The sequence below is a fragment of the Propithecus coquereli genome, unplaced genomic scaffold (genome assembly GCF_000956105.1).
Source record: "Propithecus coquereli isolate 6110/MARCELLA unplaced genomic scaffold, Pcoq_1.0 Scaffold18, whole genome shotgun sequence".
NCBI classification, from domain to species: Eukaryota; Metazoa; Chordata; class Mammalia; order Primates; family Indriidae; genus Propithecus; species Propithecus coquereli.
Genome location: NW_012142745.1, coordinates 700,098 through 713,572, shown reverse-complemented (window position 1 = coordinate 713,572; position 13,475 = coordinate 700,098). Strand labels below are relative to the sequence as shown.

Sequence of the window (13,475 nt, the reverse complement as noted above, 5' to 3'; positions counted from 1 at the left end):
CAGTCCCTGCTTTTTACTCAAGCACCAATACAGTGACTGAGGGAGGGAGCCAGAGACCAGAGTGGTGTGGCAGGTGTTTATTGATTTCCCAGGGGGGAGAAATGAGCACAGCCTGGCTGATCACTTCCTCAGCGACTCAGCATTGTGAATCGCCCCTGCCGGGTCGTTTTTATACAGCATGAAGTAACCCTGCACCTGGGCAGGACTGATCTGGGTTGCAGCTTTAAGGACGTTTTCGGCAAAGTCCTCAGCCAAGGAAGGTGCTTGCCCTGGATAGAACCTCTGGAACATCTGGGTCAGCTGCCAGTGTGAGCAGTAGCCCACATACTCCTTCAGGTCTACTCGCCCTGGGCGTATCAGGGCAGGGTCCAGTCTAAGGGGAGATAGGGAAAGCAGAGTCACAGGCACAGTCATACTGGCAACCAGAAAGAAGATGGTCCCCTTGACCTCCCGAGGCACTGAGTGGGTAGTCTTACCTCTCAGTCTCAGACTACCTCACCCTTCCCTTCTTACCTGTCAACATGGTTGGTGGTCATGAACACAATGCGTGCCTCAGTAGAAGCCACACCATCCAAGGCATTGAGCAGTCCACTGAAGGTTAGACGGCCTAGACCTTGGTACTTTACTGGGTCTAGAGGAAGGCAGAGATAAAGAAGCATGGGTGGGTCACAGCCCTACTTAAAAGTTAACACCCCACTTTCCACCATGTTCCCCTACTTATCGGTGCCTCTGTAGGCTCTTGTGGCTAACCCAGCCATTTTCCATCAGCCCTCTGGACTTTTACTTATCCCACTGTTCCTCATTTACTTCTATACCTCATTTGCCCTCAATTAGAACCACTCCCCTTCCTCCAGCGCCTCCACTTACTTTCTGCAGCCAAATCTCGACTGAGAAAAGCAGCATCCACGTCCTCCAGGAGCACCAGGCTCTGCTGTGGGGCCACACTCAGCAGGTGGTTGAGCCGGTCGTCGGAGAGGCTGGAGTCTGTGAGACTCAGCAGGCAGATGCTGTGCTCCAGTTCCCCAGCCAGGGCCGTGCTGTGGAGGATGGGATGGCAAGAGGCAGTAAGGCAACCTGGGAACCCTTCCCTGGGCCCAAATGCTCTTTCTTCACACAGTCCTGGGAGGTATGTCTCAGAGGCCTAACTTCTACCACCAACACTAATGTTCCACGTGTCTCATGTTTATCCTTGTCCCTGTTCCCCAGAATCATTTCTCTTTCCAACCCATCAGCCCAGCTTTTTCCACAAAGGCTGTGTTTTGCAAAGTTAAGAGAAATTTTGACTCACATAAAACTGCTCTTTCCACAACCAGGAGGCCCATAAAGCAGGTAGCCACGTCTGTAGGGAATCCCTAGGGATAGAGCCAAGATGATTGAGACCTAAAATGAATCATGTACTTTGTCCCAAATATTCATTCCCAGCCCTGCCTTCTGGAGGCTGAAGACCTTGAGAAATCATCCTCATAGGCAACTTTTCTTTCCCATTTATCTCTGGGAACTGGGCAAGAGCTTTATATCGCCCCATCTGGCCAGAGACCAGCCTGTCTCCTCCTGCTCTGAAATGTCAAAAACAGACCAGCCAAGATCCCAGCTGCTTCTCACCTCTGTCAGTGTACCACTTGGGGTTATCGATGAATTCCCGGATATCTCTGACAATTCGGTCGGCCAGACCCTGTTGTAGAACCACAGAATTCAGTGGCCGCCGGCGGCGGGGATAGCCAAAGGGGCGCCATTCAGAACCCACAGCTGTGTACATCACGGTTTTCCCTTCCTCCTGCTGCAAGGCTAGCTCTCGAGCTAGGAGGGGAAAGATGAGATAAGGCCAATAGTTCTCTTCACCATGGCTGATTCTCCAACTAGGTAGAACTGTGCCAAACAGCTTCCTTCTGGACCCTGCTCCCATGAGCTCATATCCTCTTTTTTTTTTTTTTTTGAGACAGAGTCTTGCTCTGTTACTCAGGCTAGAGTGCAGTGGCCTAGCTCACCGCAACCTCAAACACCTGGGCTCAAGCAATCCTGCCTCAGCCTCCTGAGTAGCTGGGACTATCGGTGCACACGACCATGCATGGTTAATTTTTTCTATTTTTAGTAGACACCAGGTCTTGCTGTTGCTCAGGCTGGTCTCAGACTCCTGAGCTCAAGCAATCTTCCCGCCTCAGCCTCCCAGAGTGCTAGGATTATCACTGTGAGTCGCCCGCCTGGCCCATATCCTCTTATTCCTCTTCTCCAAACTGCTCTTTTTCTGATGTCAAATGTCCCCACCCCAGCAACCCCCCCTAGAGTGCCTGCCTGTGCCATCCCACACCTTCCTCCAGGATGTTGAAGAAAACCTTTCGGTCAGTGCCCAGGGCTGTGAAGGTGACAGATTCCCAAGGAGTCCCTGTCTGCAAGTCTATCATCTGCATCTCTCGACTTCGTTCTACCCGGATCCATTTCCCCTGATACCTGAATTAAGAACAGTCAAAGTAGAGTGAGTGAATGGGTCAAACCCAGCTCCCTTTGTTCTCTTTTTATACTCTGAGAGCCCTCCTTGACTCCCAACCTTACCAGATAAAGTGGTTTCCAGGGCTGGGGACAAATTCAAACTTGGTGGAAATGCGGCCACTCTCGTGCTGAAGGTACGAAGTCTCAACACTGAGGTGCTGCGTACGGGTACTGTGACGGGTAAGCCAGCTAAGCAACCAGGCATAGCTCCTGTCTCGAGCAGGGACTTCCAGTGTGATCATGTAATGGCGCCGGAATGCCACCAGGCCCAGTTGGGCACCCTTCCGGGCCAGGGCCAGGGCTGTGCCCACACCCACCAGCCCAAATCCAGCTCCAAAGTAGGGATTGTCCTTCAGGGCCAGAATAAAGTCCGAAAGTGGCATCTTGAAAGGGAGACACCGACCCTTATAGGCTCTGGAGCATCATCAAAACCTAGGGGTGGGAAGCAGTGGAGATGGGGCAAATTACAAGATTACTTTAGAAACTGGACTCCAGGGTACCACCCCAGCCCCGCCCCACTCTTTCCTGCAGAAGCAGGAAGGAAAGGTCAGCTCGACTGTGTGCTTCAATATCCTCCTCTTGTGGGGGAAGGGTGATGTTAGAATGCAAAGGCCAAGACTCCAGACCCTTCATACTATTTTGCCCTTCATCATACCTCAGTTTCCTGTCAGAGGACCACGTCTGGAGATTTCTTAAACTGGAGAGTACAATGTAACTGGCTTCATATGAGGATAATGGATGGCCAGAATTTTTGTGGTCCCTGGGACCAACTGAGATAGAAAGGGGCCCACTGGCTGGAGTCAGCAGGAGTGACTCTTCCATTGACTTGTCTGTAACCGCATGCCTTGTTACTATGAGTAATGTCCTTCAAATATCCTCTCCCTCACATGTCCAATTCCTAATGTCCCGTTTAGACGTTTATTACCTCCCACCTAAACTGTCTCTTTAAAATCAAATTTTAGTTATTGAAACGGGATTTTAATGGGTTTCCACCTCCTACTCCACCAAACAACTACACAGGGGTCCAGATCTTTCTTCATAAGGATCAGCTCCAATTGTATCACCTTCCCTGCTCCAGCACCTTGAGTGGCTGAGGCCCAAAAGACCCCTGAATTGGGTATAAACTCAGCCTAGCACTCAAGGCCCTCCACAACACAGCACCCACCCATTTTTCATGGCTTAGCTTCTAATACTCCCTGTTCGACGAATATGCGACTTCCCACCTCCTCGCTCATGCAGTTCTCTTGGCTCGGAAGGCCCTTTCTTTATTCTCTCAATTCTCCCCATCTGAAATCCTATCTGCGACTTCCTCCACAGAACCTTTCCAGAATTCCGCCCCTAGAAAATGTTACTGGGCCTAATTGTAGACAATAAGATCTCGAGGGATGGCGCAAAGTTGTTCCTAATACGCCTCTCCTCTGACCCCCCTACTCCGACCCACCTCCACCACTTTGCTTTGAGCCTGGAACGCAGAGCAGTGAATTGACAGCAGTGACCTCGGCTAAGGCTCCGAGCTGGGATCCAGCATTCCAAAACACCTAAGCATGGAGAGCCGCAGACAAAGGTCTCTTGCCCCTAGTCCTTGCGGGACACCCAGAAACCCCCTCCCGAACCTCCTGCACACGCCAGCTCGCGCCTTCAGCAACGTGGTTTGGAATAACCCATCACTCCGCCCCCTTACCGCCATGACTCTCTGGCCCTCCGTCTCGTTGGTTTCACTCTGCAGTTGAAGGAAGCGGCTGTCGGCCCCGCCCCCGAGTTCTTTCATCTACTTCCCGCCACACCCACTGAGAAGCCATGCCACTCTGCCCCGCAACTCTCGATGGTACTCTTATCGGCTTCAGAGTTGTGGGGAGGGGCGGGAGAAGCGACACACGAGAAAAACCATAGAGTCGTGGCAGCCGATAAGAGGACGAGAGAGTGGCCTCCATATGCCCGATGTCCTAGAGGCGGCTGGGCCAGAGGTGGTCGCACAAAGGGAGCCCCGGGAGGCCGCTCCAGCTGCTGTCGACCATAGAGATGCGGCTCCCGCCGGCCCTGGGCTGGGAGGTGAGTGAGCTGCTGCGAGGCGAGAGCTCGGAGGGAGTGCGGGTGGAGCGAGCTGGAGGCAGAAGTTTCTCGAGCCCTGGGATGAGAGTGGGCCTGGGCCGTGGGAACTCTCGGGAAGAGCTACTGAAGGGAGCACGCTGAGGAGCCGGGCCCCGGCGCCTCCGGAGCGTCACGGCTCTGTGGGGTACCCGCTGCTATTCAGGACCATAATCATGACGACGCTCCATTCCAAGCTTCGCAGGTTACAGAACGCTTTTCCCGTTCTCTTGCTCTTGTGATTCAGCTCCTACCCGACGTTGTGGACGCTGTCACTGCCTCCATTTTACAGATAGGAAAGCTGAGGCCCAGAGAAGCGAGGCGACTGTATCTGTCCAAGTCGACGCGGTGAGTCAGAGCCCAGAGGCAGGTGGGAACCCTTGTACTTAGGCCGGGGCTCGTTATTTCCCCAGGCCTTCTTTGCCTTAATCTGTCCTTTCTCTTCCTCATTACTGCTGCCCCCAAAATAAACACATTTCTTCTCTAGTGCCCACCTGTCTCCTACCTTACCCCGCCTTCCCGCCAGTGAAGGTTCTCAATCTAGACGGCGCCACGTCCTCCTTGGCCTTCCTCCAGAGGCCTCAGGAAGATTCTCCAGAGCAGCGATAATACTCAGTAAGTGGAGGCTGCGGTTACCAGAGAATCCGTGTGACCGCTTCCCTGCCCGCTTCTCAATCCCTGTGATCCCATGTTTTGAGTCGTGGGATTCTGGAGAATAGAGACCATCAGATTACAGGATCTAGGTTTCTTTTTCCTTTTGCATCTTCTCACCTGCAACCTGGCCTTTACTCGATCTCTGAGACTCAATTTCATGAAGTGAATACTGCCATTCTTAGTAATTCAGCTTAAACTCATTTTAGCCGTGAGTAAGAGGATATGCAATGTAATTGCGATTCATTTCTCAGTTATGTTCCCGTGTTCAGTTTGAGGCCATAGTCAATCAAGGAGTTTGAAATGTCTCCAGATGTGTTACTTTTTATGTGAGGAACCACTGGTTTGGTATCTTGGTACAAGATGCCTCGCTTTACTCTGATTCAGCTCCATGTCTAGTTCTTCACTAGAATCTTATTTGTCCGATTTGCATAGATTGTTGCTGATTTGTATTTGTTGAAATGATAATGTCGATAAACTACTCAAAAAGCTGTACATGTAGAGAGGGAGACTGAAAGGTAAACAACAGTGCAGTGTGACACAGTTTCTGATAGGGCTATGTACAAAGTGCCATTAGGACCCAGGAGAGAGAAAGTAAGTTAAGCGTGTCAGGAACCCTTCATAGTGGAAGTGACTCTTGTGGAGCTTCTTAAAGGATTGTTAGGAGTTGGTTAGCTAGATGAGAGAGAAAGAGAGGAAGAGGGAGATTGAGAAAGGGAAAAGGCACATCAAGCCAAGAAAGAGACAAAAGGCTGTGAGGATGTGGAAGCAAAAGAGAATGTGGTGAGTCTAGAGAATGGCAAATCATCTGGTTCAGAGATCTGTTGAGAGGAGAGATGGAAGATGAGTCTGGAGAGGTCAGCAGGGTCCAGATCATGAAGGAAGGGCGTTATCCCAAATTGAGGAATAGTGACATTGTCAAATATTCAGAGGGAAAGGGATCTCTGAGGTCCTTTGGCCTCGCCTAATTTTGTTGCAGATAAGAAAACTAAGGCCCAGATTGCTTAATAATTTGACCAAGGGCACTTAGCTAGCAAGAAACATAACCTGCAGTCATTAATATGCTGGCCAAAGCTTGTTAGCTCTCTCCTGATATTGACGCTTATTATTTGTATACTTTTTGGTCTGAACATGGTTGTAAAAAGGAAGCTTCTATTTAGGTTAATAAGGTGTGGCACGCTGCCATGCAAGGCAGTAACTAAGTGGGTGGGCACTGGGCTGTGTACCAACACCAACCTGGAAGAAAGCAAGAACTCTAACGATATTTTGTTTTTCTTCTGGTTGGCTTCTCAGCATTTAGGAGGCCACAACACACAAGTCGCTGGTGATGACAGACCCCGTGTTGGACTCACAGCCAACCAACAGCACTGGGGAGATGGATGGACTGTGCCCTGAGCTATTGCTGATCCCTCCGCCTCTCTCTAACCGTGGAATCCTGGGGCCCATTCAGAGCCCCTGTCCTTCTACTGGGGACCCCACACCTTTGCCTACTGATCCAGGCTGCCTGCTGGTAGAGGCCACAGCAACTGAAGAGGACCCAGGGAACATGGAGATCATTGTGGAAACGGTAGCTGGAACCTTGTCCCCAGGTGCTCCTGGAGAGACCCCAGGTACAAACGCAGTTGCAAGCAGGCCAGTGGGACAAGCCGCCCGAGGTTCTGTCTGTGCTGTTTTTGGCTCTTCTGTATAAATATGATGAGAACACAAGGTAGCATCCTATTTTTATACTTGGAGATGTTGTAATCTGGTTTGCAGTTGGTGCATGTTGATTGAAGGCTGGTGCACAACCTTGTACCAAGTTTTTGGCAGAGTCTGTCCCTGTGAGGGCTTCATGTCTGCTAGGCGCTAATCCAGAAAGGGAGACCTTTCTGATCCCTCTGCCCAATCCTGGCTTGTCCTTACTGTTAGAGTCCCTTGGGATTCTTTCCTCCATATTGACCCTTCCACCAAGGAACTGCAGCCAGGGATTAGGCAAAAGGCCTAGCATGTCTCTACCACCCTGGGCTTGGCAGGGCTTTCCAGAGGTAATCTGGTATTTCCCTGCCCTAGTTTCTCACGTATAACATATTTTACTCATCCAAGGAATGCTGTTAAGTGTAGGTGTTGAGGCTGGGCACAGTGGTGTGCGCCTGTAGTCCCAACTACTAGGGAGCCTGAGATGGGAAGATCATTTGAGCCTAGGAGTTTGAGGCTGTAGTATGCTATGTTGACAGCTGTAAATAGCCGCTGCACTCCATCCTGGGCAACATAGTGAGACCCCGTCTCTTAAAAAAAAAATAGAGTAGGAGTTGACCATTTATATTTATCCTAGGAGGAAGACTCTCCCTTTGTTCATCCCATATTTATAACCTCTTATTTTCAGAAAACTTCTCTGTTTTTTAACTGCCATCCTCCAGCGATAGTTGTCAGTACTTCCCTTGGCAGTATAGTATAGTGATAAAGAGTACTAGGAAAGATTAGCTAATTTGACTGTGTAATATTTGTAAATTTGTGTGTGGTAAAAGGAATTTTTTTTAAAAAAGAGCCTGGGAAAAACACTTGCAATATATAAGAAAGAGTTAATAAGATGAAAAAGAAACAGCTTTATTTAAATGAGAAAAAGAAAGCTACATGCCTTTCACTAAAGAAGAAATAAAAATAGTTAACGACCATATGGGAGGATGCTTAATCTCACTAACAAACAAATTTCAGTAAAAAATAACTATGAGGTGCTGTTTTTGTTTCTCAACTTTGGCAAAATTAAACATTTTTTCATAATGCCTAGTTTTGGTGAGGCTATAGGAAAACACTATCTTACAACTTACGGAAAATTAATATAATCTGCATTTAGCTATGTAACAAATTTTACAATATGCACACTCTGACCCAGTAATTCCACTCTAGGAAACGGTCCTATAGAAAGACTCACACACATACACAAAGATACAGAAATAAGGATGTGTAGTGCAGCTTTATTTGTAATGGTTGGAAACAGCCCAAATGTCTATCAGTAAGGGCAGAATTTCTTTTTTGTTTTCATGACAGCCTACCATTGAAACAGCAGAATTTCATTTTGATTTATCCATGTTCTGAACTACCATGAACTGGAAAAAAAAAAATATGAAGATGATTTAAATGCATTTCAATGTACTCATAGATAAAAATATCTTTAATATATAGCAAGTGAAAAAAAAAAAAAGGCCTGAAAGGATACACACTAAGCTGTATGTGTGAGAATGGGAATGGTTATTCTTTCTTTGTATACTTCTGTATCATTTGAATTGTTGCATCGAACTTTTCTTTTAAACAAAAAAATGATAAAAAGGACCAGCAGAATAAATGTAGGACAAATGTGGGCTTGAGTCATGGCTCTTCCACTAACAAGCATGGTGGCCTTAACTGCATGGAATCCTAGGTCCCTCTTATAGGGCTGTTGGAGGACCAAATGAGAGCATTTCTTAAGCTTTTCTTTATTGAGGTCCTGCTCATTGCTTTAAAAATTGCAGCAATTATGGAGGTGATTTGGCTGCTCTCAAAAAGGATGTTCTCCATTTTATGAATTCCTCTACAGAATTTGAAAGTAACACTTTGTCAGTTATATTGCAGATATTATCCCTAGTTTGTCATTTTCTTCTTTTGGAAGTTTCTAAATTTTATTTGGGCAAAACGTGTCGCCTTTTCTTAATGCTTTCTGGATTTGATTAATGTTTGTTTATTCATTTAAAAAATACTTACTAAACACCTATCTTGTGCCAAGTATTGTGTTTGCTGGATACTAGGAATCCAAGCACATGTGCCAAATAGACTGTCCCTGACCTTATGGGGCTTACAGCGCAGGTGTAGAACCAGACTTAAAAGTCCATCTGTTCTCCATGAATATTAAAAGTTTCACCTACATTTTCTGCTAGTAACTAACTCCTATGAGTCTTGTTCCATCTGATTCTATGCCTTTCTCTGTCGGTCCTCTGCCTGCAGGTGTCCTGGTAAAGGTGGTGGAGGTGTACTTCTGTGAGCGCTGTGAACAGAGCTTCGCAGAGCCCACTCTGCTGGCCCTGCACCAGTGCAGTGAGACCCATATACAACCGGTGCAGGGCCTCTCTAGCCCCTCGTGCTCTGTAGAGCTGCCCCCCAGCAACCTTAACCTCCCTGGCTCTCTGCAGGGCCAGAGCCCGCCAGATAGCCCCCTGCCATGCCCTGTGTGTAAACAGGAGTTTGCCCAACCCCAGGCCCTGAAGAGCCACTTCAAGATTCACCGGGGCACTCCCGACACCTTCTCCTGCCCAGAATCTGGCTGTGTGTTCTCTGCTGAAGATCGCAAGGGTCTGCAGCATCACCTGAGGCAGACCCACAGAGCAGTTCCCGTGCCCTGTTCTTTCCGTGGTTGCCCTTTGCTTTTCGGGAGCCAGCAGGGCATGGAGCTGCACCGGCAGGCCCATTACCCTTTCCACTGCAGCCATTGCAGCTTCGTGGGCTCCAACGTCAAAGTCTTCCGGCAGCATCAATGGAGCCATGGGGCCGGGACACAGGAAGAACATTCTGCCGTTCAGGGCCTTTCATCTCAGGAGCTGCTGCCAGGTATGAGGCCAGGGGCCCAGCAGTCCCCCTCTTGGAGTTCAGCCACAGTTGATCTTATGGGACAGGCAGTTGTTTCCAGTGCCATAGGGGTGCATGAGTACAAGGGAATCTAGATAACGGCTCAGGAGAATGACATGGGAAGGCATCTAGAAACCTTGAACCAGTCAGAATATATGGCAAAAGAGAAAGTCTTTGTCTGTCACGATGAGTGAAATTTGGCTTAGGCTACATATAGCCTGAAGTTAATCAATATTAACTGATCCATTTCAGAACTTTCTGAGGGCAAAAGCAAAAATGCCCATCATTGGTTATAGCCACTGGTAGAATGCCTGTAGATTCCCTTTTAGAGCAGCTGGGATTAGGAGATTGGGCAGGAGAAGTTGGGGTTATTTTAAAAAGGAACCTTATGGGAGATGGTGTTTTACTGATTCTTACTCTTGGTCTCAAAAAAAAAAGTTCCTGGGGATGAATAGAGGAGCAGAAGGAAGGAGGAAAAACAGGCCAGGAGAAACCAGGATTCTGATGAGAGAACTTGGCTTGCTAACACTCACTTATGCTTTGTGCCTGAAGGGAAGACCTTTTTCCTGGAAACTAGTCATATATCTTTGCTTTACTCAGGTAGTTGCCTCTGTTGGAGGATAGAAGGGATGGATTTGGGGGCGGGAAGGCACTAGAACACTTTAGAAATCAGGGTATGTTTACACTCAGCCACCAGCCATTATCCCTGGGTACCTGATCCATGGAATTATAGTCTACCCATTCTCTACTCTCAGCTCCCTACCCCTACCCTAATGACCTCAAAGCTCTTACAATCAAGGGTTCTGAAATTGGTGCTATCTGAGGTTTGATTTACTTTAGACTGGAGTATTGCTGATAGATTACCTTCTGATCTTCCTATCCCTGCCTTGAGTGAGAATAAATTTATTTATTTAAAGCTCAAGATTCTCTCATGCTAAAAGTGGAGGAGGGTGATTCTTTCAGCCAGTAAATGGAGAAGGACAAGCATTCATTGCTGTCATTGGCTCCTGAAGACTTTATCAAGTTTTATATGTCTCTAGCTCCCAAACTGCCTCCAGGAGAGGGAGAACCTTCAGAGGAAGCAGGTACAACCTTGCCTGGGCAGGAGTCAGCTGAAGAGGAGGATGTAGAGGAAGAAGAGAAGAGTGAGACCCAGAAGGACTCCCAGAAGGCCCTGGACAAAGGCCAAGGGGCTCAGCATTTGGAAGGTAATGTCATCAGGCTTGAAACTCTTGGTGGTGAGGAGGAGTGGATTGTGGAGAGCCTGGCATTGAGGCTGTTGGGTTTGTTTTCTGAGCTTTGGTTCAGATCCTTCCATTCTTCCCATTTTACCTTGACCCAGAAGTCAGGATCTACTGGGAAAATGATAAATGGGTAAGTGGTAAAGATGCTAGTAACACAGGGTAGGGATAACTGGAGTTTGCTTTTCTGGGCTGATTTTCCTCAGACAGAAAACTCTTTTACAGAGGGTGATGTTCATAGTGTAAAGATGCCAGAAGTTATGATGATTAGCAGCCTGTTTTGTCTGGCATTGAGCCCCCTAAGATTTTTCTCTGAATCCTTGCTTCCTGCTTTTCTTTTCTTTTTTTTTTTTTAGCATAGGTCAGTCCAAATGCTTCCCGTTTTTCAACTGAGTAGAACATTTGAAACACATCCCACAGGGGGCAAATTTATTGTCAGGTGAATTAGAAAGATCTGATTGTATTATTACCAACTCTTTATTTTTTATTTTATTTATTTATTTTTAATTTAATTTAATTTTATTTTATTTTTAGAGACGAGGTCTCACTCTTTCGCCCCAGCTGGAGTGCAGTGGCATGATCATAGCTCACTGCAGCCTCAAACTCCTGATTCTCCCGCCTCAGCCCCCCAAGCAGCTAGGACTAGAGGTGCACATCACTGTGCCTAGCTATTACCAGCTCTTTATTATCTAGCACCATTGAGCCAGTATTTGGAAATAAAAATACTTTACCTTCTTTCCTTCTGCTCACTCCTTTTGGGGCAACTTTACTTTTAACCTTTTAACCTTCAGCATTGCTGATTCTTCCTCCTGCTCCAGTAGAACAAGGGCAGGAAGAATAATAATGCTCCATCCTGATTGTTCTTTTGAGCAGCTATAAACAAAGGCTCAAGAATAGCTAGTGGCTAGGTGAAGCACTTCAAACAGGCTACAGCAAGGTCTGAGATGTTCTTATAATGTTGCTTCTCTTAATAATTTCTCATCCTTTCTTTGAGACTATAATGTTTGAGACCCTATTACTTAGTTTCCTGGAGAGAAAGGCCACATTGTTTGTATCTGGGCAAACTGTGGTTCTCCCATTATCTGGCTAGCGCTGACCTGTTGAAGAATCTCACTCTCAACCCTCTCTGTATTCCTTCTCCCAGGGGATGTGGCTTCTGGTACTGAGTCCCTCTTCAAGACCCACATGTGTCCAGAGTGCAAACGCTGCTTTAAGAAGCGGACCCATCTGGTGGAGCACCTGCATCTCCACTTCCCAGACCCCAGCCTCCAGTGCCCCAACTGCCAGAAGTTCTTTACCAGTAAGAGCAAGCTCAAGACCCATCTGCTGCGGGAGCTGGGTGAGAAGGCCCACCACTGCCCACTGTGCCACTACAGCGCAGTGGAAAGGAATGCACTCAACCGCCACATGGCCAGCATGCATGAGGATATTTCCAACTTCTACTCAGACACCTATGCCTGTCCTGTCTGCCGTGAGGAATTCCGCCTCAGCCAGGCCCTCAAGGAGCACCTCAAGAGCCACACAGCAGCAGCTGCAGCAGAACCATTACCCCTTAGCTGCTTTGAGGAGGGCTGCAGCTATGCAGCACCCGACCGCAAGGCCTTTGTAAAGCACCTGAAGGAGACCCACGGAATGAGGGCTGTGGAGTGCCGCCATCACTCATGTCCCATGCTGTTTGCCACAGCTGAAGCCATGGAGGCCCACCACAAGAGCCACTATGCCTTCCACTGCCCCCACTGTGACTTTGCCTGCTCCAATAAGCATCTTTTCCGTAAACACAAGAAGCAGGGCCATCCTGGCAGTGAAGAGCTGCGCTGTACCTTCTGCCCCTTTGCCACCTTCAACCCAGTGGCCTACCAGGACCATGTAGGCAAGATGCATGCTCATGAAAAGATCCACCAGTGCCCCGAGTGCAACTTTGCCACTGCCCACAAGAGGGTGCTCATCCGACACATGCTGCTTCATACCGGTGAGATGGCTTCCATCTTTATAATAATGTAGTAGTAATGATGGTAATGATAATGGCTAATATGACCTTTAACTGTATACCAGATACCACATGAAGGGCCTTGCATACATTGTCACATTTGACCAAGAATTCCTAGAGATAGATTCCAAGTTTACAAATGATCCTTGAGGGCCGGGCACAGTAGCTCACACCTGTAATCCTAGCACTCTGGGAGGCCGAGGTGGGAGGATAGCTTGAGCTTAGGAATTCGACACCAGCCTGAGCAAGAGTGAGACCCCATCTCTACCAAAAAAAAAAAAATTTAAAAAAATGATCCTTAGCAAGGCGCGGTGGCTCACGCCTGTAATCCTAGCACTCTGGGAGGCCGAGGCAGGCGGATTGAGCTCAGGAGTTCGAGACCAGCCTGAGCAAGAGCGAGACCCCGTCTCTACTAAAAATAGAAAGAAATTAATCAGACAACTAAAAATATATAG

General features: G+C 47.9%; 2 protein-coding genes across 2 annotated transcripts in view; one reads left to right on the top strand and one right to left on the bottom strand.

Moving 5' to 3' along the window:
• Positions 1 to 64: 64 nt before the first annotated feature.
• Positions 65 to 4,104, bottom strand: LOC105808818 (mitochondrial chaperone BCS1). The gene is made up of 8 exons (XM_012642568.1): positions 3,926 to 4,104; positions 2,548 to 2,916; positions 2,306 to 2,445; positions 1,603 to 1,797; positions 1,289 to 1,352; positions 868 to 1,037; positions 514 to 631; positions 65 to 373 (listed from the first exon to the last, which is right to left on the bottom strand). The coding sequence occupies exons 2-8, from the start codon at positions 2,865 to 2,867 to the stop codon at positions 121 to 123; spliced, it is 1,260 nt and encodes a 419-aa protein (XP_012498022.1). The 5' UTR covers positions 2,868 to 2,916; positions 3,926 to 4,104; the 3' UTR covers positions 65 to 120.
• Positions 4,105 to 6,522: 2,418 nt separating this feature from the next.
• Positions 6,523 to 13,475, top strand: part of ZNF142 (zinc finger protein 142) — a 16,094-nt gene continuing 9,141 nt past the window's right edge. Inside the window, exons 1-3 of the mRNA XM_012642567.1 lie at positions 6,523 to 6,830; positions 10,833 to 11,000; positions 12,178 to 13,002. Of these exons, the coding sequence (XP_012498021.1) occupies positions 6,548 to 6,830; positions 10,833 to 11,000; positions 12,178 to 13,002 (1,276 nt within the window). The 5' untranslated portion in view covers positions 6,523 to 6,547. The remainder of the gene's footprint in view (positions 6,831 to 10,832; positions 11,001 to 12,177; positions 13,003 to 13,475) is intronic.